The 27299-nt window shown below is 45.0% G+C and overlaps 2 protein-coding genes across 3 annotated transcripts in view; one reads left to right on the forward strand and one right to left on the reverse strand.

Moving 5' to 3' along the window:
* Positions 1 to 133: 133 nt before the first annotated feature.
* PEX12 (peroxisomal biogenesis factor 12) lies at positions 134 to 3737 on the reverse strand. Its single transcript, XM_056329156.1, has 3 exons — positions 3605 to 3737; positions 2733 to 3277; positions 134 to 2044 (listed from the first exon to the last, which is right to left on the reverse strand). Exons 1-3 carry the CDS (start codon positions 3728 to 3730, stop codon positions 1645 to 1647), a joined length of 1071 nt encoding a protein of 356 aa, XP_056185131.1. The 5' UTR covers positions 3731 to 3737; the 3' UTR covers positions 134 to 1644.
* A 117-nt stretch (positions 3738 to 3854) lies between these two features.
* The window catches only part of AP2B1 (adaptor related protein complex 2 subunit beta 1), an 80580-nt gene continuing 57135 nt past the window's right edge, over positions 3855 to 27299 (forward strand). For both annotated transcript variants that reach the window (XM_056328828.1, XM_056328912.1), the window contains exons 1-5: positions 3855 to 3990; positions 8186 to 8243; positions 10735 to 10840; positions 12926 to 13061; positions 14807 to 15052. In XM_056328828.1, the coding sequence (XP_056184803.1) occupies positions 8207 to 8243; positions 10735 to 10840; positions 12926 to 13061; positions 14807 to 15052 (525 nt within the window). In that variant the 5' untranslated portion in view covers positions 3855 to 3990; positions 8186 to 8206. The remainder of the gene's footprint in view (positions 3991 to 8185; positions 8244 to 10734; positions 10841 to 12925; positions 13062 to 14806; positions 15053 to 27299) is intronic.

The raw sequence follows: 27299 nt of genomic DNA on the forward strand, positions 1-27299 counted from the left end.
GCTATGTTAAAAGTGATCTGAAATCTCAGAAAACCTCACGCCTTGATGTGGTTTCTTTTCCAGTAAGATGTGTGTGCTCTTACTGGCTTTCTAAAGGAAGAGAGATGTCTTTATGGATCCTGTAACTACTGGAGAAAGGAGAAATGAGATCTTTTTTATTACTATTCCATAGCGGCACAGGTAGAAAGATCAGGAAATAGTATAGGGATAATAAGTGTTGGGGAATCTCAGTAGGCGTTTCCTAGAGCATCTCTGGGAGGATGCAAATTATGGTATTTTTTCCACATTATTCAATAACCTTGCTGTCTTGCTTACAGGTGAGGGAGGATATTAGAGATTTTTATCTTCTGAAGCAGAGCTAAAGCGGGGGAAAAATGAGATGACTGGTTCAGTGGATTAAATGTTAGAACATATCTCTTCATCTGGAAAGACCTTGCACTTGGTGCAACAAACTTTACTCTTTGTATTCTATAAGCAATGTCACTGTGATGTCTGCTGCTCCCTAGAGCCAAGTCAAGAAAAAAACTTGTATCATGAAAAATCAGGTGTCAAGCAAGAACCTGCCATCATGTCATGCATGCTTTCTTTCCTCCTCTGTTCAAGGAAAGGATGCTTTGTTATGATACTGATGTGCTACGTGTTTGGGACTGAAATAACTGCAATATAGTACTTCAACACAGACATTAAAGATTCTAAGCCTACAAAATACTAATCTCATATCCACTATCCTCTGCAAAGATGAAAGCAGCTTTAGTCTAGTCTCCCTCAGGTCAATAGAGCCCCTAGAGGGGCTAACTGTTTCTCCAATAACCAGAAAATAATTAAGTTAATTTCTCAATCAAGAAAGAATTTTGCTTTATGGAAGCAAATAACAACAGATACAAAGACTTTTTTTAACAAAACCCAGCTCTCATAGTTTGGCACAGTTGCTGCTTTAATCTGGTTTGGCATTTTTCTCCCTCATGTGGAAAATGTAAAGCCCCTCTAGTACTCTTGTTTGTACACATCACCTCTTGCTCCTCTAAATAGTCAAAAGTCTTAATTTAGAATGGTTGAAGGGAATTAGGGGTGTGACGTTCTCAGTTCAAAGGTGAGTACCCTGAAAACGCAGGGAGACTGAAGAACAGCACAGTCAGAGCACAGGTTTAAGCCTGTCTCTGACAAGCATTAGTGCCAGAGCTTGCCCGGGCAGTGCGAGCACCTGGGAAGCTGGTAAGGGAGGAATAACGCTTAGAAAATTTTCCCTACCTCTTTAAATTTTCTGGCTTATGCCCTTGAGCAGGACTTTTACCAGCAATGGTCTTTGATCCTCACGTCTGCATTCTTATCCAAACCAATGTTTCTTCCCTTTTTATTGGTCTTTGAAGGCATTTCTGTGCTAGCTGACAGCTTGTGCCTGTCTGATCCCTCTGAAACTGTCACAGGATGTTTGAACAGCTAATAAACAAAGGGGAGAGTCTTACCGGAATTCACAGAGGCAGCAAAACTCTGATGTACCACAAAGTTCAAAGGAGCTTTAGAGCTCACCGATGAGCTGCAGTGATCGATTATGTTCTATGGGACATAAGAAGGGGCGAATTTAGGCTCACTGCTACCCAGTCACCAGCCTCAGAGATGTGTCCCTGAATGCCTGGGGCAGGCCTTTCAGCCCTCAGGAGAGTACAGTTTGACAAGGTGCTGCAGCTCTGTGGCGTAGCCCGTGATGGGGCAGCGCTGGTGAGTCTTCACGTAACTGTACACACAGCGGTAGCAAAATACAAAGCCAGACGTGGACAGGGCCGTGGCATTAACGCGAATTTTGCGGCACAGAGGGCACACAGTCTTCAGTTTGGGTAGGAGAGCTGAGCTGGCCCCGTTGTTGAGGTGCACAGGGGGTGGAGGAGTTGGGAGTGCTGTCAGAGATTTGATTGTCTCTTGGTTTTCTGAGGAGTACCACCAGTCCAGGAACTGGAGGAAGAACACACCGATGGACAGCCCAGTGGACAGGGAGAAGGCAAAGCCACCCAAGGCTTTCCTCACTGCTGACTGCACTTGTATTTTGATGCTGTAGCAGAGAGAGAAGGTATGGAGAAATTGTTACTACTGCACATTTGTCCACCTGCAAAACACGGCAAAAAGGACTAGGGGAGTAAGTCACTGCTTTATACAGCCTCTTGATGCTAAGTTGGTTAATGTATCCCATGTTTGTAATGAGGCATTTGCTAGGATGTTTCTCTCAGATTTTTTTTTTTTTTTTTTTTTTTTTAAGAAAGCTAAGTCCTGTTTTGTTCAGAATTCTAAACTGGAAGAGTTTGGATTGAGGGGACCTGGACCACAGAGTGTTTCACTCATGGATCACCATTTTACAGGACACTAAGCATGGGCAAGGCCAGCTGCTGCTCAGAAAGATCAAAGAGGTTTTGAAACAAAGTTTCAGTCCTTTTAGCAATATTGTTGCAGTTTACTTTCCTTGTTAGAAAAGTGCAGGTGAAGATTGAACAGGATAAAGGCCGGAGTGCAAAAAAAGACCCCCACGCATTTCATTACCACAAAATCTCGTGAAGCTAATCCCTGCTGCTTGTTTCCTTATTTACAGTGGCAATATACCCTTTTTGAGCACACTGTGCCAGAGGTGAACCTCACCTTGAAGAGTTTCTGGAGAACAAGATGGTTTTACTTGCAGCATGACCTCTACATTAACATACCCACAGAACCCCCCTAGAGAGCAGCAGCTAAGCCATGTTCTGACATACCTGTGTGTTTGACTTGAAGGGGCTCCGGCCAGCTTCTTCTCCAGGGCCTGGATATCCTCTGCAGTCAGTCTGACCAGGCGAACACCAGCCAGACGCAGCATGGGTGAATGATGCTGAGCTTTCCCAAGGATATAGCACAACTGCTGGATAAGAAACCAACCCTCCCAGGTCATGTTTACAAAGGGGTAGGCAGCTAGAAAGGCTGTGTAAAAGCGCTTCCAGGATGACGATGGAGGGTGGATGGAGTACTCATCCTCTTCCCTCAGGCTGGACACCAGTTTCTCTAGCTTTCCTTTTAGGTAAGGAACAAGAACCAGCAAGAGGAGAGACTTCCAGTGCTGCTTCTTTGGCAGGCCAGCAGAGGCCAGAGGCTGCTGTCTGTGACCTGCTATTGGTATCCTCTTTAAGCTATAGAAGTTTTCGGAAAAGGAGGCGCTGCACCTGGCCAGATAGTGCTGCTGGAGCAGCAAATCCACAACGACGTAGATCTCATCAAACCAGCGCCAGAGGAAGCCGTATCGGCCAGGATTAGCTTCAGCAAGCACCTACCGAGAGGGACACAAAAGGGAAGGTGAAAGTGGAGCGATGCGCTAAATTAAAGCAGCTACAAATCATGGCTCCAGTCCCTAACGCAAGCTGGGTGGGTAAAAACTGTTATGCTAGCTTGGGAGTGCAGCCGAAGGTAAACCCTGGCGGGGCAGAGCGCGGGGCAGAGCTCAGGGCAGAGCTGCGCAGCCCCTCCAGGGCCCTTCTCCACAGCAGATACCTCACAGACTGTTCACCCTCAGGCCACGGCCCGGTGCCCCGCGGCCTGCAGGGAGGAGGCCGCCAGCCCCCCCTCCCCCGGGCCTGCGGCCTACCCTCGCCCGTACCTTCACCAGGTGCTGCAGGGCGGGTTTCACGGCGGCCATCAGGCTGTCCTGGGCCACCGCCTCGAAGATGGAGGGCCGGTCGTCACCGGCCGAGGCGGCCGTGAGGTGGGCGCCCAGCTCCGCCATGGCGCCGCCTGCGCCCCGCCGCCAGGGGGCACCCCCGCGCCGCAGGGCACCCGCCTAGGCGCAGCGGAGCACCACCCCCTCCCCGGAAGCGCGGCGCGGAACGGCGCTCTGTCTCCTCCTGCGCCCCTCTATGGTGGCAGGGGCGCGGCCGCTCTAGGCGGGGGGAGGGTTTATTCTCGCTCCTCGCGAGTCCTCCTGGCCCCTCCGTTCCGCTTCCGGTTCCGCCGCCGCCCCCACAGCGGTGTGTCCGTCCCGCCGCCGTGAGTGGGGCCGGGGGAGGGGTCGCGGGGTGAGGGGGATGTGGCACTGGTGGGGCGCTGGGGTCTGGTGGGGAGGGGCACCGCTGGGGAGCTGGGAGGGGCTGGGCGTCGTTGGGAGGGAGTACTGGGAGGAGGCGAGGGGCACTGGTGAGGCCTGAGTGGGGGACTGAGGAGGGGGAACGGGATAGAGTGGGGGAGGGTCGCTGGTGGGGGGTCCGTGGGAGGGGTAGTGGGGTAGGGTGGAGCGGGGCACTGGGGAGACTGGGCGGGTGGGTGCAGAGGTCCTGGGAGGGGTGAGGGTGAGGGGTGTGGGCGCTGGAGGCGGGGGCTGGGCCCTGGGGGCACTGGGCCCTGGGAGGAGGCGCTGGTTGGGGGGCGGGTGCTGGGGGTGGGCAGGGCTGGGGCTTGGTGGGACTGGGAGGGCGAGGTGGGATGGGAATGGGCAGAAAAAGCTACTGGGATACTGGTGGGACTAGGCAGGGATGAGTGCTGGGGTGCAGAGGGGGACTGGGCAGGCACTGGGGGGGCTTCTGGGGCTGGGAACGCTGAGGAGGGGAGCTGGGGTTGGGGGATGCTCCTGGAACTTGGGAGCTACTGGGAGAGGTCTGAGGGCTGGTGCTGAGGGGGGAAGGTGGTGGCCAGGGTGCTGAGGGGGCCGGGGATGCCTGGGAGGAGCGTGGGTGGGTGCTGCGGGTGGTGGAGGGGCTGTGAGTCCAGCTGCGGGCTGAAGCTGGAGGCGTGTGGAGCTGGGATGGGGGTCCGAGGGGTGAGGAGGAAGCACAGACAGGGAGTTTGGGGAGGGGGTGGGGAGCACCGAAGTGGGGTTTGCTCCCCAAGGTGGCAATAAATTACCTGCCCCTAGCACACACCGTCAGGGCTGCAGGCTTCTGCAGCTGAGGTGCTGCTTTCCCTTTGCCCGTTCAATTCTTCTGTTTGGTTTCCTGATGCTCTGGCAGCCCTGAGCAGTGCTTGGGCTACTCCAGAGGCTTTTCAGGCAAAATGGGTGCAGATAAGAAGTGGTGGCACCAGCAGGAGTGTAAGCCAGGTTAAACTGGGGAGCACTTCAGAGATTTAGGAGTGCAAGACTGGATTGTTCTGATGCTAGTGAGCTTGGATGGATACTGAGGCCTTAAACCTGCCTCCTTCCTGTTCACAGCTGTGTGAAATTGGTGGTGGGGAGCTGGTCAGGCTGTCGTTGGAGTCGTGTGGGGCAAAGCAGATGTTGGTCAGACACCAGATCCAGTTTTCTGTGTGGTTCTGGGCTGCGAAGGCTTACCTTTGTTGTTACGATGGTTCCTTAGCCTTTTAATTTAATCATATTTTTGATTCAGTCTACATTTAAATGTCAAGTCAATGCTTACAGCATTAAATATTGCCAAAGCTTCTGCAGAAATTCCTCTATTTCATCTCTTCTTGTTTGCTGGGTTTGGAAGAGGAACCTTTTGCTGTCAGCTTGAAGACTTCTTACCTGTTTCCACCTTAACAAGTGCTAGACACAGAACAATAGCGAGGAGGGGAAATCTGATGTAGATTTTCTCCTAAAAATACAAGGCTGTTCATGATGTTGCCATAATTTATCTTGGCTCTCTTCAAACTAGTTCTGTGTACAAGAAGCTGGGATTTTCTTGGGTTATTTAAAACATTGCTATTTGTATTCCTGGGCTATTTTGTTTTCGGCCTTCATCTGGGACTTGCTGTAAATCATGCTGAGTTTGCTTAGTGGATGAGATAACAGTACTGCTAGCAGGCCGTCTCTGAACAATGAGCAAAGCAAGCTCTGACATACATGAAGCAAAAATCTGTGTGCTCATGAGAAAAAGAGCTTTCTCCTGTGTTGGACATGGAATATGGTAGTTTGCTTTTTGACCCAAGTCTTATGTCTATCAAAACAGGTTGTAAAGACATGTGCTGTGCTTAGCCTTGTCTGAGTCTGTTTCTAGGATTCTTCATGTCTCCCAGTATTTGATCTGGTTAGAAAACCAGTGAAATGTCCTCTTTTCGGTTTAAAAATCATCTCTGAAATTCAGCAAGGTTTCTTCCTCTGTGAGGCTTTACGCAACTGGGGTGATATGAGTGGCGTGGGGTTTTTTCTCCTCTGTTTTCTGTATAATCTGCTGCTCTGGTCACTGTTAAAACATATTGGAGTAGCTCAGCTGGTATGACCCAGGTTGGAAAATCCATGTATAATGCAAAAAAATGGCAAGGCAGTGTTCAATGCCTTTTGCATGGCATCATGCCAAATGCTCTTGTAGAGGAAAACATTGAAGTCATCTTTTAAGCTGGGCTCAAATCCGAAAGACTGTCAGCAATAACATTGCAGCTCAACATGGGCTCTGTTTTTAATTATAAAACAAGACCCACAACAGCTGCTGCTTTCAGGATGCTATGATTTTTAAAAAAATGCTTTTTTTTTTTCTGGAAAGATTGCAGTGTTGTGGCTTGTGCGGCTCTCCCCAACCCACTGTCTGTTTTGGAAGGCAGGCAAACCTCTCCTGCAGGAGCAACATGCTTCCAGAGCTGTCCCCAGGCATAGTTTGCTCTCCAGCTTGGCAGAAGCAGAAAGGGATAGTAATCAAACCAAACCCAGTAATTGGGATGAGGCCGTAACCACACAGGCACAGGGCAGCCAGGAGCTCAGAGAAACTGGAGGAAGCAACAGGTTGTTTCTCATCTGGTTGCTTGGCAGTTGGACAAGATTACAGCTGCTCTGCATCGCCGCGCTGTAGAGCACATGGAATGTGGTAGGAATTGTGGCACTGCCCCTCAGCTGCTGCTGGTGGGGATTTGACTTCTAAGTCAAATTGATCTAAATTGATCAATGCGGATAGGGGAAATAAGAATGGTAGTGGTGTTGGGGTTGGTTAAGGGATGAGGAAGGAAAAGTGTTAAGGAACAGCAAAGCTGGTTGCACTACCGGACGGTGTCTTGGAGTTCAAAGCTAAGCTCATCTCTTTTTTTGCTGAGCCAGCAAGACCTTCAAGGTTTAGGCAAGATGGGCAGTATTTAGGGAACAAATGACTTGCTGCTTTGCTGGCAGCATTTCAGGTTATGGAAATATATACAAGAGAAGGGGAATTGGGCAAAAAAATAGGAAAAGGAGCAGATGTGGGAAAACCCTTTTTGGGGATTGTTTTAGGGTCATACATTCTTAGCAGTGATGCAGACTGTTTCATCAATAACAGTGAAACTGCCCACTCCAATCGTTGGTTTTCAGCCAGTACTTGAAAATTGTTTCAGTCACGTTTGTCACAGAGCTGGCAATTGTAAGAATAAAATGATGGATATCCACATATGTTTGGGCAATCCCTGTATTCTGAAGTATTAATAATTTGGTTCCATGGAGCAGAAAAAGTGCTGTTGAGACCATTCTCACAGCTCTATGTACTTGCTGGCCCAGCAGCGTTTTTCTGTCCTGTACACAAAAATGCAGTGCAACACTGAAATAATAAGCTTGTGTGTGTGTTAGAGGTGGGATGTCAGATCTTGGCAGAGAAAGATTTCAATTTCAAGCTTGAAAGAACTGGAAAAGTGATGGCTTTTCTTTAAAAAACAACAACAACAACAACCAAACAAAACAACAACAACAGAAACAAACTGCTTTGCATCTCCTGGGAGCAAAAGAAGGGAAAGAAGTGAAAGGGCCTCAGGGTGGGTATTGCAAGGAGGGATAATTGTTCTTTCCATCAAGATGCAGCACAGGAAGGTATCATTAGGGGGAGTCGACAGTTTCCTTTGTCTGAAACATGGACTTCTTGCTTCCAGTCGAGATGTAAGATGTGCAGTTCTTTTTTTGGAAAAAGACATTGTGTACCCAGGGGAAAGGCAGCTGCGGAACATGCCAAGATCTGCTGTTCGGAAAGAGTTAAAAAACTGCCTTTTCCCTTTGGAGACCAAATGTTTAAAAAGCTGGGCTGAGCACCACTGCTTTTTCCCAGCCTGTCTGCCTCGGGCTGTTGTGTTTTCACTATCATTGTTCATCTGAGCCCTTTAATTCCCTGGGTTTGCCAAGTAATACCAGCAGCAGGTGCAGAATGAAGATTGTGAAACTTGTGCCTGTGGTTATAAAGCATTTGCTTCTTCCCTTACGTTGTGCACTCACCAACCATCCTTCCTCCGAGTTCCTGCCTTGCAGACTGGGTGTTTTCAGCTCTGAATGCTGTGTGACTACTTGCTCTTTTTTTATTATTTTTCTCAGGTGTTTTAAGGAACTGGAACCATGACGGACTCCAAATACTTCACAACCAATAAAAAAGGTTAGTGTTAAGCTGGTGCAGTGGATTGGAGGTGGTGGGTGGCTATTTTTACATAGCTTTTTTAACTGCATGCAGAAGAACTTGTGCTTTTCTGTTAGCTCTGTCCCTGTTTCACATCTTAATCATCCGGGGAGAAACTTCCAAAGTAGGTCACATGGTGACAAAAGACAAAACGGATGTATTACATGGTTATACGATGCACAAAATGACCCAAATTGCTCCTTTTTCAAGGATCAGAGAACAATACATTGGGATTTGACTGCAGATTTTTGAGATTGCAATTGAGAAAAGTTTTTCTTATGGGCTAACAAGTTCAGGACTGAGGATGGTTGTTCCATTGGGCATCACAGGATTAAGTTGACTGAAAGACATATAATATTTAAAGTATAAGTGTATTATCTCTATATCAAGCTGTTGCAAAGATAATGGGGTTTCCTATTGCTGTTTCCTCCAAAGCTGCAGTGCTCTGTTTGACTTGCCCTTGGCTTGACGGTAGGTGTGGTGGTCACCTCACCTCAGGACAAACTGGTGCCCTTAAAAATGGGAAGACTGGGAAGGATCTCTAGGGACGTTTTACCCATTCACGTGCTGCAGAGCAGAACTTGTTCTGCTGAAACTGTCCCAGGCAGATTTTAATTTCTACCCTGTTCTTAAACAAAACCCTGATGCTGACTGCAATTTAAGCCTGGTGTTGCTCATCCTTCTCCAGTAGATGTGGAAAATGGTTCATATTAACTTCTCCTTTTCAGAGGGGCTGGATGTTTCTGATTAATGCTTGCTAATAAAAAAATAGAGTGTTGATCTATTTAAATTCCTGTTTATGTTGGGTGAGGGAACTGGGGGTGTTTAGCCTGGAGAAAAGGGAGGCTCAGGGGAGACCTGATCGTTTTCTGTAACTACCTGCAAGGGGGCTGTAGCAAAGTGGGTGCCAGTCTCTTCTCCCAAGTAACAAGTGATAGACAAGAGGAAACAGCCTCAAGTTGCACGAGGGGAAGCTTAGACTGGATATTAGGAAAAACTTCTTCACTGAAAGGGTTGTCAAGCCTTGGAACAGGCTGCTTGGGGAATTGGTTGAGTCACCATCCCAGGAGCTATTTAAAAGATGTGTAGATGTGGTGCTTAGGGACATGGTTTAATGGTGGACTTGGCAGTGCTGGGGTTGCAGTTGGACTGGATGATTTTAAAGGTCTTTTCCAACGAAAATTCTATGATTCCACGTCTCATGAAGCTTCAGAGTGAGCTCCTAAAGTCAGCAAATGCAGTTCACATCTTTCTAAGGAGCTCTGTCAGTAAGTTCAGTCCTAAAGGCAAATTTTTCTGGGGTGGCTGCAAGAGGCCAGCCTGCACTGTCTCAGCTCGAGCGAGCACGCTGCTGCTGGCTCAGCCCTGCACCGTGGCATGGTCTCTCTGTGAGTAATGTGAGCATCTCTTTCTTAGGCAGGACGTGTGATGAGTGGTCACTGCACTGTGTTCTTCAGAACAGTAACTTCTTTTTTGAAGTACTTGTTGGTCTTTGTGTCAGGCTCTTTAGTAATGGATGCTGCTGATCTGCCAAAGTGGTGTGTAGGAATCAAAGGTTAAGGGCTAGAATGTATTTTGTCAGAGATGTTTTGATATTTGTGATGTGCCCTTAGCCTGTTGCTTCCAGTGGGAATACTGCTCCCTGTTGTTCCTGGGGGAAGGCTGTCTGTCAGTCAGGAGCATTATCCTCACACCGCTTGCTGTCTGGAACAAGCCTGATAAACAGTCTTTTGCACATGTTGCTTTATTTTGCAAACTTGCTTTGCCACTTTTGTGATCAAACCTGAACTGACTTTCCAAGCAGTAATATCTAGAATTATCTGGTAATATCTAGTGTCATGGAACAGGCTGCTTTGACAGCCTTGGAATTGAGGTGACAGCAGTGTTACACGCTGCTTTTGTTAATAGTAGCTCCATCTTTCTGTCTTGGAAGGAATTTATTCCACTGGACTAAATTTATGCTTTCCTGTTTCTACTGCTGTGTATCGTGGCATTTGGGCTGTACTACAGTCTGCTGTTTTCTCATTGCATTTGCAGGAGCCAGGCAGTGATGAGCGAAAGTTTAAAAAGTCTGGGCAAAATTCCTAGCTTAGTTAGTTTTTTCTTGCAGGCACGAATCTGGCAGCTCCAAGTATCTTTTCATCCTAGTTATATAATAGTTGCCTCTGAGAAACAGATGCTACAGTGATGTGATTTAATGTTCTAGAAGTGGGAGAGCTGCAACATGCAGCATGATTCTTGTTAACAGCTTATTCATTAGCAAGGTATAGCCCATAACGTTCTCTGGAATGTTGCAGCTTTGCTTCTCATTGAACCATGCTCTCCATAAGGTCTGACGGCTTCCACATGCTGCTGTACTGCTTTTATGGGAACAACAGGGCTGGGCAAGTAAAAAGTCACTCTTGTACTGTCCCTAAAGCGACACCCTTTTATTCTCCCAAGAGACTCAACCTGTTTTGTCTTGTGCCAGGAGAGATTTTTGAACTGAAGGCTGAACTCAATAATGAAAAGAAAGAGAAGAGGAAAGAAGCAGTAAAGAAAGTTATTGCAGCCATGACCGTGGGGAAGGATGTCAGGTAAAAGCAACTTTTCTTGCACCTGTAGCAGCTCTGGGTGTCCTAGGGCTTGGTTGGGTGTGGTGGCACACACCTTGGTGTGGCTGGGTGGTGAGGCTGGCTCTGTCCTTGCCTGTGCTGTGCTTGAGTCACAGGTTTCTCAGGCTCCTTCCTGTTACTGAAAGCAAAAGAAACAACTGTTTCAGTGCTGGTTTAGCTAGGTGCCAGTAGCCTTTTTTATTTAAGAACCCATCCAGAATTCAACCATTTTGTATGTCACTCTAGATGATGATTTCTCACTACTTGCTAGCCTGGGTATTAGTGTTAGAAAGGTAATACCAAATGTTTTTCTTAGCCTTACTTGTCATAGCATAAATTTAAGCTACGTTTTAAAATACGTGATTTTTAAATTGAACCTTTGCCTCATAGTGACTAAAAGACACAGGTGTTTACCTTCTGGAACACTGTCCCACATACTTTTTCTGTCTTTGAGGCAACCAGAAAAACTTGCTCGAGTGAATGCTTTCTTCCTTCCAGCTTCTCCTGTTACTGGAATCTACCATAAAGTCGCAATACTCCTGGGTTCATGGCAGTGTGGTCTGTTGCTCCAGAAATTAATATGAGCTTGCAAATTTAACATCACGGCTACATGGTAGAACAAAGGAACAGATAAACTGGAAGGAATTAAAAATAATCTTGGCCAACAGCACTTGCCCTTCACCTTTAGATCGCTACAGCATACCTGAGAGCCGCAGATATCTTTGTCTAACTTCCTGTGTTCTTCTGCAGTGCTGTTTACATATTGCTGCTTGATGTTTGAGTGAAACTCAGCTTGTTGGCATTTAAGCTCCTAATAGCTCTAGAGTTTACTAGTCAGAAATTTGGCAGCTTCTTTGTAAGTGCCCTACATTACCAAAACATTTTTAAGCAACTTTTTTTTTTTTTTTTTTTTTTTTCTTCTGGGTTCATTTCCAGGCCTGGCATGGTAGAATTTACTTGCTTGGTGAAATCCTCAATTAAAACACCTTTAGGAAATTGCATGAGTTTTTACGAGAAGAGATTAAATGATTATTATAAAAGCCATTGCCAACTGTTTCAGGAGTGAAATTGACCTCTCATTAGACAGCAGGGTACTTAGCCAGGAAAACTGGAGTTCCACTTTTTCTTCACCTTGTTACTATCTGCTTTGCATACCATGCAATCTCACTGCTTTTTTTTCTCCTGGGTGGGAGTGTTGATCTGCAAGAGGGTAGAAAGGCTCTTCAAAGGGATCCAGACAGGCTGGATTGATGGCCAAGGCCAACTGCATGAGATTCATATGGCTCAGTGCCAGGTCTTACACTTCGGTCACAACAGCCTCGTGCAGTGCTACAGGCTTGGGAAAGAGTGCCTGGAAAGCCGCCCGGTGGGAAAGGGCCTGGGGCTGTCAGTTGGCAGCCGCTGGAGATGAGCCCCCAATGTGCCCAGGTGGCCGAGGAGGCTGAGAGCATCCTGGCTTGTGCCAGAAACGGTGTGGCCAGTGGGAGCAGGGCAGTGACCATCCCCCTGTACGCTGGTGAGCCCCCACCTCGAATCCTGGGGTCGGTTTTGGGTCCCTCACTGCAAGAAAGACATTGGGGGGCTGGAGCGTGTCCAGAGCCGGGCAGGGGGCTGGGGCACCAGTCTGATGAGTGGTGGCTGGGGGCACTGGGGGTGCTCAGCATGGAGAGGGGGAGGCTCAGGGGGGACCTGATCACTCTCTACAACTACCTGCAAGGGGGCTGTAGCGAGGTGGGTGCTGGTCTCTTCTCCCAAGTAACAAGTGACAGGACAAGAGGAAATAATCTGAAGTTGTACCAGGAGAGGCTTAGATTAGATATTAGGAAAAACTTCTTAACCAAAAGGGTTGTCAAGCTTTGGAACAGGCTGCCTGGGGACGTGGTTGAGTCACCATCCCAGGAGCTATTTAAAAGACGTGTAGATGTGGTGCTTAGGGACATGGTTTAATGGTGGACTTGGCAGTGCTTGGTTAACAGTTGGACTGGATGATCTTAAAGGTCTTTCCCAACCTAAACGATTCTATGACTTTGTGATTCTATGATTCTATTCTTACTGTTGTCTGTCCAGCTCACTCTTTCCTGATGTTGTGAACTGCATGCAGACCGACAACCTAGAGCTGAAGAAGCTGGTTTACTTGTACCTGATGAACTACGCCAAAAGTCAACCAGATATGGCCATCATGGCTGTCAACAGCTTTGTGAAGGTAATGTGTTTCCATGGCTCATCAGAAAAATAGTCCAGCACAGTGGCTGTCACCACGTCTCATTTATCCGTTAGCCTTTGTGAGCTGTTTCTTTGGTTTTGTACTTAAGTCTCTGGGCTGGGGGTGCTTGTAGAGGAGCATGCTGTGTCCAATAGGTCTGGGTCCTTGCTGTCGCTTGCCGCTGCTAGTTACTGCAGCGGGGATGACATAACCACTTCTGTAGGTGGATTGAGAGAGCTTGCTACAGGGAAAGCTGCTTCTATTGTTTTGCTAATTGTTATTAAAGACCAGCTGCCGCTATTGGATAATAGATTTTATATTGTTCATCTTCCAGCCTTTGTAGTATCTCCGATATATGAGTATCTACTTCTTGTTTGAATGTTTCGGCTGTGCTCTGTGTGGAAAACCTGTATCTTTGGTGAAATGGAAAGACAGTTCACTGGAAAAATAACAGCCTGATTGCTGTCTTGCCTTTAATTCTGTTGTAGGTTGCCTCTTCTTAGCTAGGAAATGTTATTTCAGTTCCATGTTATACAAGTTAAATCCCAGTGCTTAGAAAGAGTTTGAGACTCCTCCTAGAGTATTATAAAATCTGAGACACTGGGGAATCTGATCATGTTTTAAGTTTCTGTTGTAGTGCCTGAGGCTGAAAGAGATGAGAAGACCTAGGCTGAGAGCAGGTCTGCTCTTCTGGCCAGAGAACGTGGCCCTGCCTTCCTCCCTGGAAAGAATATTGTTGTCTGTCATATCTGTGAGGTTTAATTCTGTTAGAATGGACTAACAAACTTGATGTTTTCCAGCTTCATACTTTTCCCTGCAAGGAAATGTCTGATGTCCCTTTTGGCAGGCTGAGGCACAAACATTAGTAAAGAGAAAGTGTTGACACTAGTCTGCACTAGCTCAGCACTTCGTGCACAGTTTGCAGTTCAAGTTGTTGAATGCCCTAGTAAGATGTGTCACTTCTCTTGTATGCTTTAAAAGTCATGCATTCAGGTGTTTTTTCAGCTATAGGAAATGTAAACAGTGAAAGGTAAATGTACCTTATACTTTTGCAGGTCATTCTGCAGACATCCTTTTATAGTTTGGTTTTTGGAGAAGCGTTGCTCGGACATGTAGATGGATTGGACATATGTGAAATTATATAGTCTTGGCAGTATGAAGTTATATTCCCTCCTGCTTTTTCTTTTTCCTTATCAGAAAAGCACCTCTAGACTAGCCTTTGCTTAGTGTTTCATGTGTTGCAAACTTAAGGGATACTCGTGTCTAGAACTGATGGCCTTTGAGAATTAGACCTTGATGACTGTTCCGTTGTGTTTAGTTGTTGAGTTTTCCCATTGCATTCTCTTGCTCCTTTAAACCAGCAAGGCTGGAAACCAGTATATTACTTTGTCTGTTACTTTGTCTGAAAGTTGCCTGTGGCTAGCTTTTGGGTGGTGCGAGCTGCCTCTCTAGCTTGGCTGTAGCTGCTAAATTATGTTGAAAGAAGCTTTGCCTGGGAGACACAAGAGATGCCGAGATCACAATTTATGAGCTATTATAGCCTGAAAATATTTCAAGATAGTGTAGAATGTTTCTGTGAATAAGTTCCCCCTTTTGCCCCTGATCTGAAAAAAATGCCTTTTTTTAGCGTGTAATCAGAAATAATGCTTCTTGTTTTAAATAAGAACAGCCTGATTCTGGCTGCAGGGAAGGTATCGGTGGCTAGTGGTGCAGACTTGTTTACTGTGTATTTTGTCCCGTTGCAGGACTGTGAGGACCCAAACCCTCTCATCCGTGCTCTGGCTGTCCGTACAATGGGATGCATCAGGGTGGACAAGATCACAGAGTATTTGTGTGAGCCTCTTCGCAAGTGTCTGAAGGATGAAGACCCTTACGTACGAAAGACTGCAGCTGTCTGTGTGGCGAAGCTGCATGACATCAATGCCCAGATGGTGGAGGACCAAGGATTTCTGGATTCTCTACGTGACCTGATTGCAGACTCCAATCCCATGGTAATGTCTATGTCCTTCAAGTGCATTGTTTGAGTTTGTAATGGGCAGATAATCAGAAATGTGAAGGCTTTTTAATTGCAACTGATGCACTGTGATGAACGTTGCCTCAGAAAACAGGAGGTACCTTCTATTCTTGGGTCTGTTTGGGTTTTTGCCTGTTTTGCCTGTCTTGAGTGCTGTGGCAAAAGTTCAACTTCATGATCAGGTGAGTCAGAAGAGCAAGAAAGACTTGATGCTGCTACCTTAGTGACAGCTTGTACTTGTTGCTTTCCTGCAGGCTTTGGCCCTTCTTGGAGTAGGGGTTGGATGAATTCAATCACTAACACAGATGAACCCCCTGGCCTGTAATAAATGGAGAAAATCAATGCTTATGTTTTTAACAGTTAAGTGAGTCTTTGGAGCAGAGGTGGAGATCAAGACCTTCACAGGGCTAAATGGCCTACTTAATGAATATTTTGTCACGGTTGGTGAAGAGTCTGTTTCCATGCCAGGCATCTTCCACTATTATTTTGAAACTAAAAGATGGTGGCCAATGGATTGAGGTGCCCCACTGCGTAATCCTTTCATTCATTATTTTTTCCTGTGATCTACTGGAATCCAGTGAGCATATTGAGCACACTGATATTGTTGTAACTCCTAGCTGGGAAGAAAAGTTCTGCAGCTCTGTTTACAAACTGGTGAGTTTAAGGATGTGCTTGCTGCTTTTGTAGAGCACAGACCTGATTTGACTTGACTGTGCTTAAAGACGCAGCTTCACCGTATTAGGACAGGTGTAACAGCTCTTTGTATGGTGCATGAATCAAACTACATAAATTCAGTTACTATCTTTAGACAGATTTGGATAAATCAAGTGCAGGCAGTAAGATACTGTCCTCCTTAGTAGGGGAGTGATAGGTGCTGATTGCTTTTCTTACAGCTTTGTAGAAACAGTAAAATTAAAAGTGCCTGACTTTCACAGGCACAAGTCTGAGCAGTGGTGCCTGTTGCCTTTGGTACCTGACTCTTTTACAAGCTGTTCCTTTGTATGCCTCCCTGATTTTTATTTTTTTTTATGCCAGGTTTCTGCATGAATATTGATGACTACTTGAAGATGTGCTCTCTCTGTCTAGGCAGTCTTGAGGCGTATAAGGGAACACCTATTTTTTTAATTTAATGTGGAGAATGTGCCTTGCAGCCTCTGGAAATACTCGACTGGGTAGCTTTAGTTCCACTGAAATGCTGGCCCCTGGCATTTGCTAGCTCACAGGCAGCGATGGAGTGTGCTTGGACAGGGATATAACCTACTCTTCTCCTAGTCTTGGTTCCAGCTCTTAATTTTCTTCTGCTGATTACAGCCACATGGATATGAGGTGAGGAACTCAGGCTGAAAAGATGTGGTACTTTAGGAGAAATTAATAAGGTTTTACTTGCCCTTTCTGCTTGTTGATCTCCATGGAACTAACTGGTTTGGTAAACGAACCATTGGCTATTAGGAGAGCATCGATATCTATTTCAAAAGTACATTAACTTGAATGGAGAGAAGAGGAAAGATACCAAAGGGCAGCGTATGCTCTATTTGGCAAACAAACCACCAAAAGTAGCATAGGGATTCCTAATAAAACATCAGTACAACTAATGAGCTTCTTGGTGGTAGTGAGGATGGGCTGGGACAGCGAAGTCTTTGCAGCTGCTGCAATTGATTGCAGCTCTACAGCTACTGAAGCTGTGCAGGATCACAGTACCTGCCTCATGTGGTACTTCACCTGCTCTTCCTGAAGCTGAGGATTCACAGCAGGAGAAGGGAATTTGGAGGACTGGTAGTGATGGAGAGGAGAGGCCTGTGGCGTTTTCAGGTTTGCAGGCTTTGAGAGGATCGTATGGCTGGTGTTCAGTGTACTGGTTTCCCAGGTTTTACTGTAGACAGGGCATTATATTCCTGCTTTTTAAGGGTGCGTGGGCAGAGATTTTATCAGGTTTGGGGCTCATAGCTGCTGACTTAATACAATATTTAATCTGGTTACAATTTTTAGTAGATACAGACATTTCTTTTAGTTAAGCTTAATGCTTTGGTCCCCTTTGAAATTCATGCCTGTGTGCACATTGATTCAGTCAAAAAATCATCTTCCTAGTCAAACCATGCAGCTCATTGCTGCTTTCCCCATGTGAAACTCCAGTGGGGGTTCCTGATGGCCAGGAGTTGTGTTTGCCAAATAAGTTATATTTGTGTGCAAGTTGGTATTTATTAAAGTATTTCTCTGTCATCAGGTGGAAGACAGCCCTGCCTGGAAGCTCTCTTTTAAGTAAAATGTATGTATCTGTATTGGCCATCAAAAGAAAGACTGCTGAAAAGAACAGTGCAGATAGATTTATTCTTATGGCCTGTTCCTCTGTAAACGGTGCATCTCAGTCATTGCAACCTGTTATCTAAACTCATTCATATTTATATTATAAATGTTTCCCCTATTTTGATGACTTGTGGAAATAGGCAACATTAGACACTTAATGAAGCAGAATTTTGTAGATGGGAAATCCACACTTGTTCCTTCTTCTGAGAAATGAGGATTTTGAGCAGGAGCTAAAAAATTCCTGTTGAAAAATAGTCTTCAAGAAGGGTTTTATTACAGTTTTGTCATTAGCTGCCTCTAGCACATGAGCAAGGACTAAGCATGCTAGCTGAGTGCTGGATAGAGTAACAACTCCATCTGTGGCTTGCTAATTGCTTTGTAATTGTGCAGAGATCAGGGTGCATGTTTCTATTGGCTCAAATCACCCTCATCATAATGGTGTCTAAGCTGGAGGTGACCTTTTTCAGAAACGTTTGGGGTGGTTTTTTATATTTTTGGACTAATAGTTTGTTATCGTGGAATCAGGCAGAGTATAGGGGATGTTCACAGCATTGCTTTGAAGTCCTGTTTTGAGGTGCTGCAGGTGCACAGCCAGGGTGCTTTTCCCCTTTGTCTGGGCTTTTTGTTGTCAGGATCTGGCCTTGGTTCAAATACAGTGATCTTTTGACCAAGTGTAGGGTTGCACCCTTGCAGATGAGCTGGCTGTAGATGTGATTGAAGGACTGACACTCGAGTCTGGTAGTTCACTAGCTGCTGCTGCAAAATCTTTGTGGTAGCCTTGCAGTTTCTCCTGGATGAATTAATACAATCCTCTAATTGCATATATGGATACCCATGGCAAGGTACCAGGTGGGTTGGTGGCTTACTACATTTCAGCTGAATTGTCTGAGATGTCTTACCTCTTGCAGGCAATGGGCCAATAAATGCATATAAGGGCATGGTTCAGTTATTGGGTGGTTACACTGTAGAAGTTTGATTGTGGATGGAGCCTTTAATCTCTTTTTACAGATGGGCCTAAAGAGCTTGTGGCTGCCCTTTGTCACTTGGGATCCAGTTGAAGGGTTTCCCTCCATAAAGGGAACCCTCATTTCTTCCCAGAGTTGCTTAAAGCAAACCCTTCTCCTTTTTTGCTGGGTATTTCCTTGCATGAAGCTCAGCAGAACCAGGTATGGGTGAATATAAAACTAGGGCCTGGCTGCTTTGAGCTGTCACTGTGCTGCTGGACTGACTTAGTCCTTGGGGCTGCTCTTGCTGGTAACTTCAGTATAGTGCAACTCGGAAAGCATGTCCTTCCATAATCCTCACATTCTAACAAAATACAATTTCAGTGCGATATCCCAGCATTTTTGTGTCCTCCTGCTCATGCGCGGAAAGGCAGATTGCTGCAGAATGCTGTTCACACCCAGCAACAGCAGTAGGTAATAGTGGGGTGAGAAAGGTACGTCTGTTACTTACCTACTGATGGCCAGAGACTCTCTGAAGCCTTGGACAAAATTTTTTGGTTTTTCCTGATAATGTCTTGTTCTGACACTTGTGAATCAGACCTAATGACTGTTTGTTGTTGGAGCATTGCGCGTGAAGAGCAGGACCAGGAGATGGCAGCAGTTTCAAGCGGAACCAAAGCTGATGCTCGTTAAGACACCTTCTTTTGTAACTAGCTCCCTCCTGGCTTTTAATCACCGCACTTGGTTTTCTTCAGGAATGTAAATATCAGCAGAAAAACATAAGAGGAAATCCATCTTGAGCCTTACTGGTCTTTTAATAATGATTGGAACAAGCTTTCTCTCCAAATATTTTCAATCCTCAACCTTCTAGGGTAACTTTTAACCCATGGAGTAGTTTTCTTGTCAACCTATCTGTTATCCACATGGCTTAAGTCAGATGGATGTCGCCTTCTCCCAGTTCTTTTCTAGGGGCTGTTGGCTTTTTATTTCCTTCTTGTAGCATTTCTTCCTTGTATTCTGCTTCATCACCATGATATGCTGGATCAATGCTTTCACAGGTGTGGCTGTTCTACTCTTGTGGTTTTGTGGGCTGTATAGACATAACATGTACATGTTGTCCAATAATATGTTTTACACCATCTGCACATCACAGTTTACTGAGAGAAACACTGTTGTAAATGAACACAGAATAAACTGAGATCACATAAGCTGGTAAGTAAGTACACCAAGTGTGTGGAACATAATTAAACTCTGTTGTGCCTGGGGTTTTTTTGCCTTTAGCATTAACCTGCACTAAAGAAGGGAATCTATTGAGATCTGACAGAGGTGGTGAGGTCCATCTTGATCTAATCGGAATTCCCTCTAACCAGCGTGAGTTTCTATCAAAGACTAGACTGAAAAACTATTGATATAAATCACAGTGTCTCTCTCCTGCTGTGACTGCAAGCCGTCTCTGCCAGCCAGAATTTCCGAGCGTATGTTTGGGCTTCTTGGGTGACCTTATGGAGGAAGAAGGTCCTCTTTTTGTTCTTTTTCCGACTAGCTGGCAAGCAGTATGTCTTTCTGAGATCGTGTCCTGAAGAATAAGCTTGTTTAGAAACAGAAGCAGCTTTTGCATCCTGGGCTGTCTTCCCCTGCGTACTTTGCAGGAGTTTTATCCCTCTCTGTGTAATAAAACTGAAAAATGAACCCCTTGCTGAGAAACTTAGCGGTCCTCTGAGTCTTAAAAGGACTTTGTGGGAGGCACTTTGAGACATGGGACTTCTCTTATACAACACCACCTTCATGGGCACAGGAAAGCACTTGTTCCTCATGGGGAAATTTGGACTTCTCACAGCTGTGTTTTGCCCGCTGCAGCTGGCATTTTATCTAGTGCAAGGAGTGAACCGCCACTGCTGGATGGGTTGATGATTCCTGCTCATGAAGGTTGTGAGGACTTGAAAATTCACATCCTAGTATGGAGCTGAGTCTTGCAGTTAAGATTTTATGATCAACATCATCTACAGATGAGCTGTGAGCAACACGAAATGTTCCAAACAGGGTGTTTCGCCTCTTTTTAATTTTTTCAGGCCCTTCCTTGGCCATCTTGGCTAGGAGCTGTGAGCTGTGCCTCTGCAGCATGTTGTCAGCCTGGGCTGCCTCCAAGACAGCCTGACTGCCCCACTGCCCAAAACCTCCCTCTTCTTTCCAACCTCAGTGCTGCAGAATGCTGTATCTTGAAGCCCCCCTGACCATGTCTCTCTGTCCTGTGCATGGTTTGAGTTTTTTAATCTGTTTGTGCTGCAGGTGGAGATAATATTTCCTTCTGGGAGACACATGATGGTATTTGTAGGCGTCAGGAGGTGGAATTTGGGTACGTTACAGTGAATGGGACCATTGCTTAGGGGCTGTTGAAGAGTAGTGGCTTTGCTTTGGGGCTCTTTAATGGATGTTCCTGCTGTTACATGGGGCTGCCTAGGAGGAAGAGCTACGCTTTTTGCAAAATAAACAGACAGCTTAACAGTAGCAAGCTGGAAATTAAATAGGTAGAGGTTGCAGAGGAGCCCGTATAAAACTGGCTGTGTTAATGTATGTGGTGGGATGCTTGAAAGAGGCAACATGGGAGATTGCTAGGGGAGTTCAGAAGCCAGTTTGGGTGTCAGACTGCAAAGATTGAAACTGGGGGAGATGGGAGAGCTGCTGTCTGTAATTGACGGCACAGCTTCTGGTTAGCCACTCCAACCCTGCTCGCTCTGCCTCTGGAAACACAGTTTTGGCCTTGGGCTGAGCATCCTGCAGCCACTTCTCCAGAGGAAGGTTGGAGTCTGACTTACTGAGTAGTTAAGTTTTTTCTCCAGATTGTCATCCTAAACAGGTCTGAGGGACTTTCATGCCTGTATGTGGGACCTGAGTTTGGTTGGTTGGTTGATTTTCAGAGGCTTGTGGATGAGGGATGCTGGTCTTGACCATTTTCTGCAGAAGCTGTGCTTTTCTCTGCCTTTTGAATACTTGCCCTCTGGCAGAGAGATGCAATGAGTTTGTATGATAATGCTTGAATTTCCATGAGTCTGCAGAGTTTGTCCTCCAAGACCTCTCATTTATAGAGCTTAATTGACAAATTCATCCCTCAGAGACCTCTCTCCTTCCAATTACTGCTACCAGCATGTGTCTAATTTCCAAAGCATTAGTCTTGGCGAATGGATCGTTCCAGGATCTCTAATGTCAATCAGGGTGTTGGGGAATTTTGTTGACATGTGTCTAGATAATACATTTTCAGTCGGAACAGACACTTCTAGCTATTGACAAGCACCACTTGTCAAAAAATCACTGTGGATATGATCTTTTGTAACTCTGCACCCCCCTTTTTAGGGCTACGTAATATTTTTGTTGGTGCTTTGCTGGGTGCCTTTCTTCTAAAAAGCTGCTTGAATCAGACATGGCCCTGTTTGCCACTGGATGGTGCCAGTGAGAACCTCTGCAAGGAAAATTGCCAAGGGCCTTACAAAAAAAATAAAACAACCCCGCAAAAGAATCCTTCCTGGTGTGTGATAGGTGCCTGATCGGGGCTGGGGTCAGACCACGGTGCTTTTTGGAAGAAGCATAGGGGTTGCAGACCCTTGGTGGCTTCCTGTAGAGCTTAGTTTCCCGCAGCAGAGGGGGGGGGCTTGGCTGTACCAAGGAGAAACCCTTTGTGTTGGAGTCATCCCTGAACAGCTTCTTGCCCACCTACTGCAAGAGGTTCAACAGTTGGAGGAAGTATCATTGCCTGTCTTAACAACGGACACATTCTGATTTTGCAAGGGAATGAGAGCAGGAGTGGTGTTTTAGTCTGCCACAAAGTGGCGTTTTTATGCAGTGCATAGTAGGAGCAGGGCAGTGCAAAAATTGGTTAGGGTAAGCACGCCATAGGAAGCATAACACTTTGACTTCCCTTTTGTTGCCACCTCCAGAAAAATTCATCCCATTTGCAAAAAGCAAGTAGGCAGTCTTTCCCACCCAGGTGGTTTTTGGGTCATGGTCAGGAAGTGATCACGTACACTGTGGCTCCAGACTTATAGGCACTAAAGCACAACCTCCTGGAATGGAATTAGTGGAAGATGAATGACTTACCCAGAGCCCTGGAAATCTGTCACAATTAAGGCTGAGCAGGGGAGCTGTTACTTTCAAAGGCTATATATAGACTGGGCATGTGTTAAGTCTCCCAGAGCTGTAATTTAAAGCCATATACATTGCATGCATTAACGGAGTGAGAGGTTCCTATAAGCTCTCTGACTTGCCTGATTGGACAGTTTTAATTGTTCGTAGACCATTGGTAGGGAAGCAAAGTAAAGGGGGCTTGTAGATGAAAGATGTAATTATAATATGAACAGAAGTAGGGGTTGTGTACTCTGGAGAGAGAGAGCTTGGCTGTGTTAGTACTTGTTAAGGACCTTTCAGGCACACAGCATCGTGTGGCCATGAAAATGAGTGGCCCTGTGAAATACGCATCCATGCGGATGCCCCTAATATCCCATCTGGGAGTCTGTGCTTAATGACACGAACATACCATGCAAGCTCAGAGTGCTCTTGGAAAATGTCAGCACCTCTCCGTTCTCGAAAACATCACGTGGTGCCTGGCTCTCTTGAGGGTGGGAGCCTCCAGCTATGTGGGGAAGGCTGCCTTTCCTCAGCATCTTTTCAGAGCCTGTAAATTTTTCCTCCTTTTCTTCATTTTCTCCTCGTTTTCATGGAATGGTGAGCCAGAGGTTCCTGTTTTAAGCAGCAGAACATTGTATTTCATTAACTCCATTACACACTTGGTTTAATTTCCAATTAGCCTGGGATGCTAGCAAAATAATCTGATTGCTTTGACTGTTTTGTGTTCTAGATCTGTCTAGCTTCCCTCCTGTCCCCCGTCCCCCCCCCATAAAGCTTTTCCGTGTGGGTTGATAGACACTTAAGGTTTTCACCCACTCCCTTTCCTCCTTGTTAAATGTATTTTGTACTGTTTGCCCTGAGATAAAGGGTTGAACTGCCGGAAGGAATAACTGGCAGATCAGTGTTCCTACCTCTGCAGCTCTCCGTGAGATCGGATCTGGTCTCTGGCTGCTCAAGGGTTTGTCTGTAGGTGGGTTTAAAAATGTTGGGTTCTTGTTAAATTTGTAATGTAGTTTTAAATGCAGGGTTTGTTTTAGGTTGTTTTGTGTTTGTTTGTTTTTTTTTTTTATAAGAGCCTGTGAGATTTAATTATCCTCATTCCAGTGACACTTTTCCAAGAGTCTAAATTTGTTGGAGAAATTCCAGCCAAAAAGCAGGTTTATTGTCATTCGGATCAACTGCACTCTAACTGGCGGTTGCTGTGACTGCATTTGAATAACGTTGAAATGTACCCAGGGTGAACTGATTTACATCAGCAAGCCAGGGACCTATTATTATTATTATTAATTCTTCAGTCTGCTCTGCATTTGTACTTTTTAGGTGTTTTTTAGGCTGTCAGCTTAAGGACAGGATTCTTAATTGTGAGTCAAGTGAGGCATTTAGCCATGGAGTTAACTTGTAAGTTTAAGCTTTTAAAAGCTTTTCCTGTTCATTAGTTGTTTGAGCTCACATATCTTTGGCTAGTGGGTTGACCTTGGGATTATTTTTTTGGTCATGATTTTTAGAGAATTAAAGACTATACTGGCTATTAGTTTCTGGTCCTTTTAGTTTCCTTCTTCCAATCTATGGAATAAGTTATACAACTCCCAGTTGGTTTCTCACCAAAATGAACCTGCATGTTTTGCAAAGCAGAGAATACTTCATTTGCCAAAGAAACTTACGGCTGGTTTTCCTCAGCCAAGGCATGGCACTGGCTGTGAAACTTGTCCAATTCCATGGAGGACTTTGTCCTATACCTAAAGTTTCAGCTTTACTTTTAATTTGTCCCCCAGCAGGTACATCCTCATTGCTATTTATTTTCAAGGGAAAAAAACCCAACCTGCTGTGTAACGTATTTTATCACTGTGTACTTGTCGTTGCTGTTCAGTGTGGTTGGACTTCACTGTCTTGTGTTGCTCAGTTAAGGAAGAAGTATCAACCAAGTTAAAGGCTTAAGGTTCAGCTTTGTTGTAGGTTTTCTTTGGCCAAAACCTCTTTCTAAGTATTTCCAATGACACTTACATGACTGCCAAAGTAGATGCTAGATTACCAGGTGATGTAATAATTGAAATGGTGTTGACTGGTTCTTAATGGATTTTTTTTTTCTCCATACCTTGAGTGATAACTGTTAGTATCCCAAACTGTGAACAATGCTTCACTCTTTGTTTACATGTAGCCTGAGCCAACACTTAGTGAGAGCTGTCAGCTAAGTAGGAATCGTGTTCTGGAATGAAACTGTGCAGTGCCGGCTTGTATTGCTCTATGTTCCTGTCTCGTAATGAAGCCAATGGCAGTGCCAATGAAGAGAGGTGAGCATGCATGCTTGAACCAGTGTTTATGTTGGAGTGGTTCCTGAAATCCGTTTTAATTTCAACTGTGCTGCGGCTGTGTAGAAAGCCTTGAAGATGCTAATTATTTTTGCTGGCATACCATAACATATCAATATGTTCAGTGTGAATTGCCAGCAAGTTGTTGTTTTGGGTTTTTTTTTTTTGTGGTTTTTTTTTTAGTAAATGTTGCTTAAAGTTTGAAGATACTGCCTATCCCTTCTCTTATCCCCTTTTACTTCATTCATCATTTTGTCACCAAGTTGACAGCAGCAGCGTTCTGCTAAGGTAGAAGGTGAGGACCAGCTTTAATTGTGGACTATAAGGTTGTGGGTCCCAGCTCATCTGGCAGAACTGAGCTGCCACCAAGTGTTTCACAGCCCCTTCCAGTCTTTTTTTTCTTTTTTTTTTTTTTTGTAACACCCAAGGGGACCACAGCCCATGCTCCTAAGTGCATCTTGCCATCTGACACACTCTCATGGATGCTTTTAAAGGACATCTGACATCTAGTGTGTTGCCACTTAGTGTCCCATCTGCAGCTTTGATTTGGGTGCTTATGTTTATGCTGCCATGTTAGTTCCTGAAAAGAGCCCCAAAAGATCTTAAAATCCAGACGTCATTCACAGCCAGGTCTCTGGGTTGATGTACCAGGCAGCCCATGGTAACAGCATTCCCGTTTATCTTTTTCCTGGGGCAAACTCAGTGACAGACTTCACTTACTCTGCAAGGAAAGAAACTTAAGCCAGCAGCTGTGACTTGTGCTTGCCCCAGGGTTTAGGATATATATGCACATGGCCTAATTACAGCGACAAAGGTGGTACCTGGCAGCGTGAGTGCATTTGCCAGAGCTCAGCCCTGCTCCTTAGTAAAACCGACAGGTACATTTCTGCGATGCTTTGACTCTGTAACTGTCTTTATTACTTCAAATTGTTTTCTTTAAAGTCCTCATTTCATTTTATAAGTACTTTTTCTGTAATGATTTTGAACTTTTCAGTTGCTTGTATGATTTGTCTTCGCTTGTAAACTTCCAAAATACAATGAAATTAAAACAGTCTTTTACTTCAGTTTTATGCTGTGTCACATTAACCATTCAGGATTTAGGCAGATTAAATAATGGAAAGAATAAGCAGTGTATCTTAATAAGTTACTCATTAAAACAGTACAAGAAGACAGCAGTTCTGATTGCTAATGATTTTGGTGACAGAAGGCTCATTCAACTAATGAAATTCATAAAATCTTGGATCAAAATCCTATCTCTGACCTCTAGGTGTGAAATGCAAAACAATCAACATTACTGTGCTTGTGCAATGACTTTGAAATATACTGGTTTAATGACAAGCAGTGATGGGAACAATGCAGAGAATTTTCTGGTCGTGCTGTTCTTGTTTTCAGTGTACTGCATCAAAAGCATCTTTAGTCACGCAAAGAATCAGACGACTTGAGATAAGATGTTTCTTTGCCTTAATCCCATAGAAAACAATGCTATAAACCTTCATTTTTAGCAGGTATGTATTGTGAGTTAGGCTGAACATGTTATACGTTATAAAATATCCTGAAAATGCCTTTTCATAGGGTATATCAGGTTTGTGTGCCAAACTCTGGCTTAAATCTTTTTTCTAGTTACTTAAACAAATAAAAGCCTTTTGTCTCGTCTGCATATTTTCTATTTTTGTCTATATGTTCTGCAACTCTTGTATTTAAAAAAAATCTTCAGATGGCATCTGTTAGAATAACTGTGGAATCTTGAATATGGAACTAAGAATTAGAAATTTGCACTCCCACTTCTTGCTCTTGACAAGCTGGACCCTGGACCTCCTCTCTGTGCTTCCTTTCATCCATGCTTAGAAAAGAAAAGAACTTACATAGTCTTAAATGTATCAAGAATATTTTCTGTGATGAATTGTGCTGGAGTGCTTGCTTTAATGGGACTTTGTAAAGCAGACAAATAGATGCTATGGAGATTATTTGAAATTGAAATATGGGTTATTAAAAATTTAGCAGGAGTTGTCCATTTTAAGGAAATTGCGTGTTTGCTTTCAAACTGTGTGACCTGACAGTGTTGCTGCAGCGCTGAAGGCTGTCTGGCACCTGACATCTCCTCTTACTGAGCGAGACTGTTTTCTTGTTTCTTAGATCATGCTAAGCCATGTGCCATGGGGCTGCCAAGGGGAAATTAGGCAAGAGGCGTACGTTCCTGAATAAGTAGGACAATTGGAGACCAATATTGAGACCTTGACTATATCTGTTGAGCATCTCCTGGAGGTGGGGGGGAAATGATGCCTACTTGAAGCAAGCCAGGGTAGCAATCTGGAGCCTGCAGGAAGGCGAGATATTAGTGTTCCATGGGGAGACATCTGATGCCATCTCTAGCTCCCTCCAGAGTAAAGTCTCTTATGAGGTCCTGGTCCCAGGTCCCTGTTCTGTCCAGACGTGACTTTAACTTTTGTTTATCTTCAACAAAAATACTTCCAAGTTGTAATTTCTCTAGCAAAATGCTCGTTGCACCATGCTGGCTTTTCACGTTGCCTCTGTGTGTCGGCAGCCCCCTCCAGCTGTG

Source organism: Falco biarmicus, chromosome 1 (genome assembly GCF_023638135.1).
Source record: "Falco biarmicus isolate bFalBia1 chromosome 1, bFalBia1.pri, whole genome shotgun sequence".
NCBI lineage: Eukaryota > Metazoa > Chordata > Aves > Falconiformes > Falconidae > Falco > Falco biarmicus.

Bases quoted from the DNA above. Each gene is read 5' to 3' on its own strand.
- PEX12 (XM_056329156.1), bottom strand. From the start codon at position 3,730: ATGGCGGAGCTGGGCGCCCACCTCACGGCCGCCTCGGCCGGTGACGAC. The intron at 3,278-3,604 runs GTACGGGCGAGG...CCCTCTCGGTAG, and splicing joins CCCTGCAGCACCTGGTGAAG to GTGCTTGCTGAAGCTAATCC. The intron at 2,045-2,732 runs GTATGTCAGAAC...TCTCTGCTACAG, and splicing joins CCTTCAAGTCAAACACACAG to CATCAAAATACAAGTGCAGT.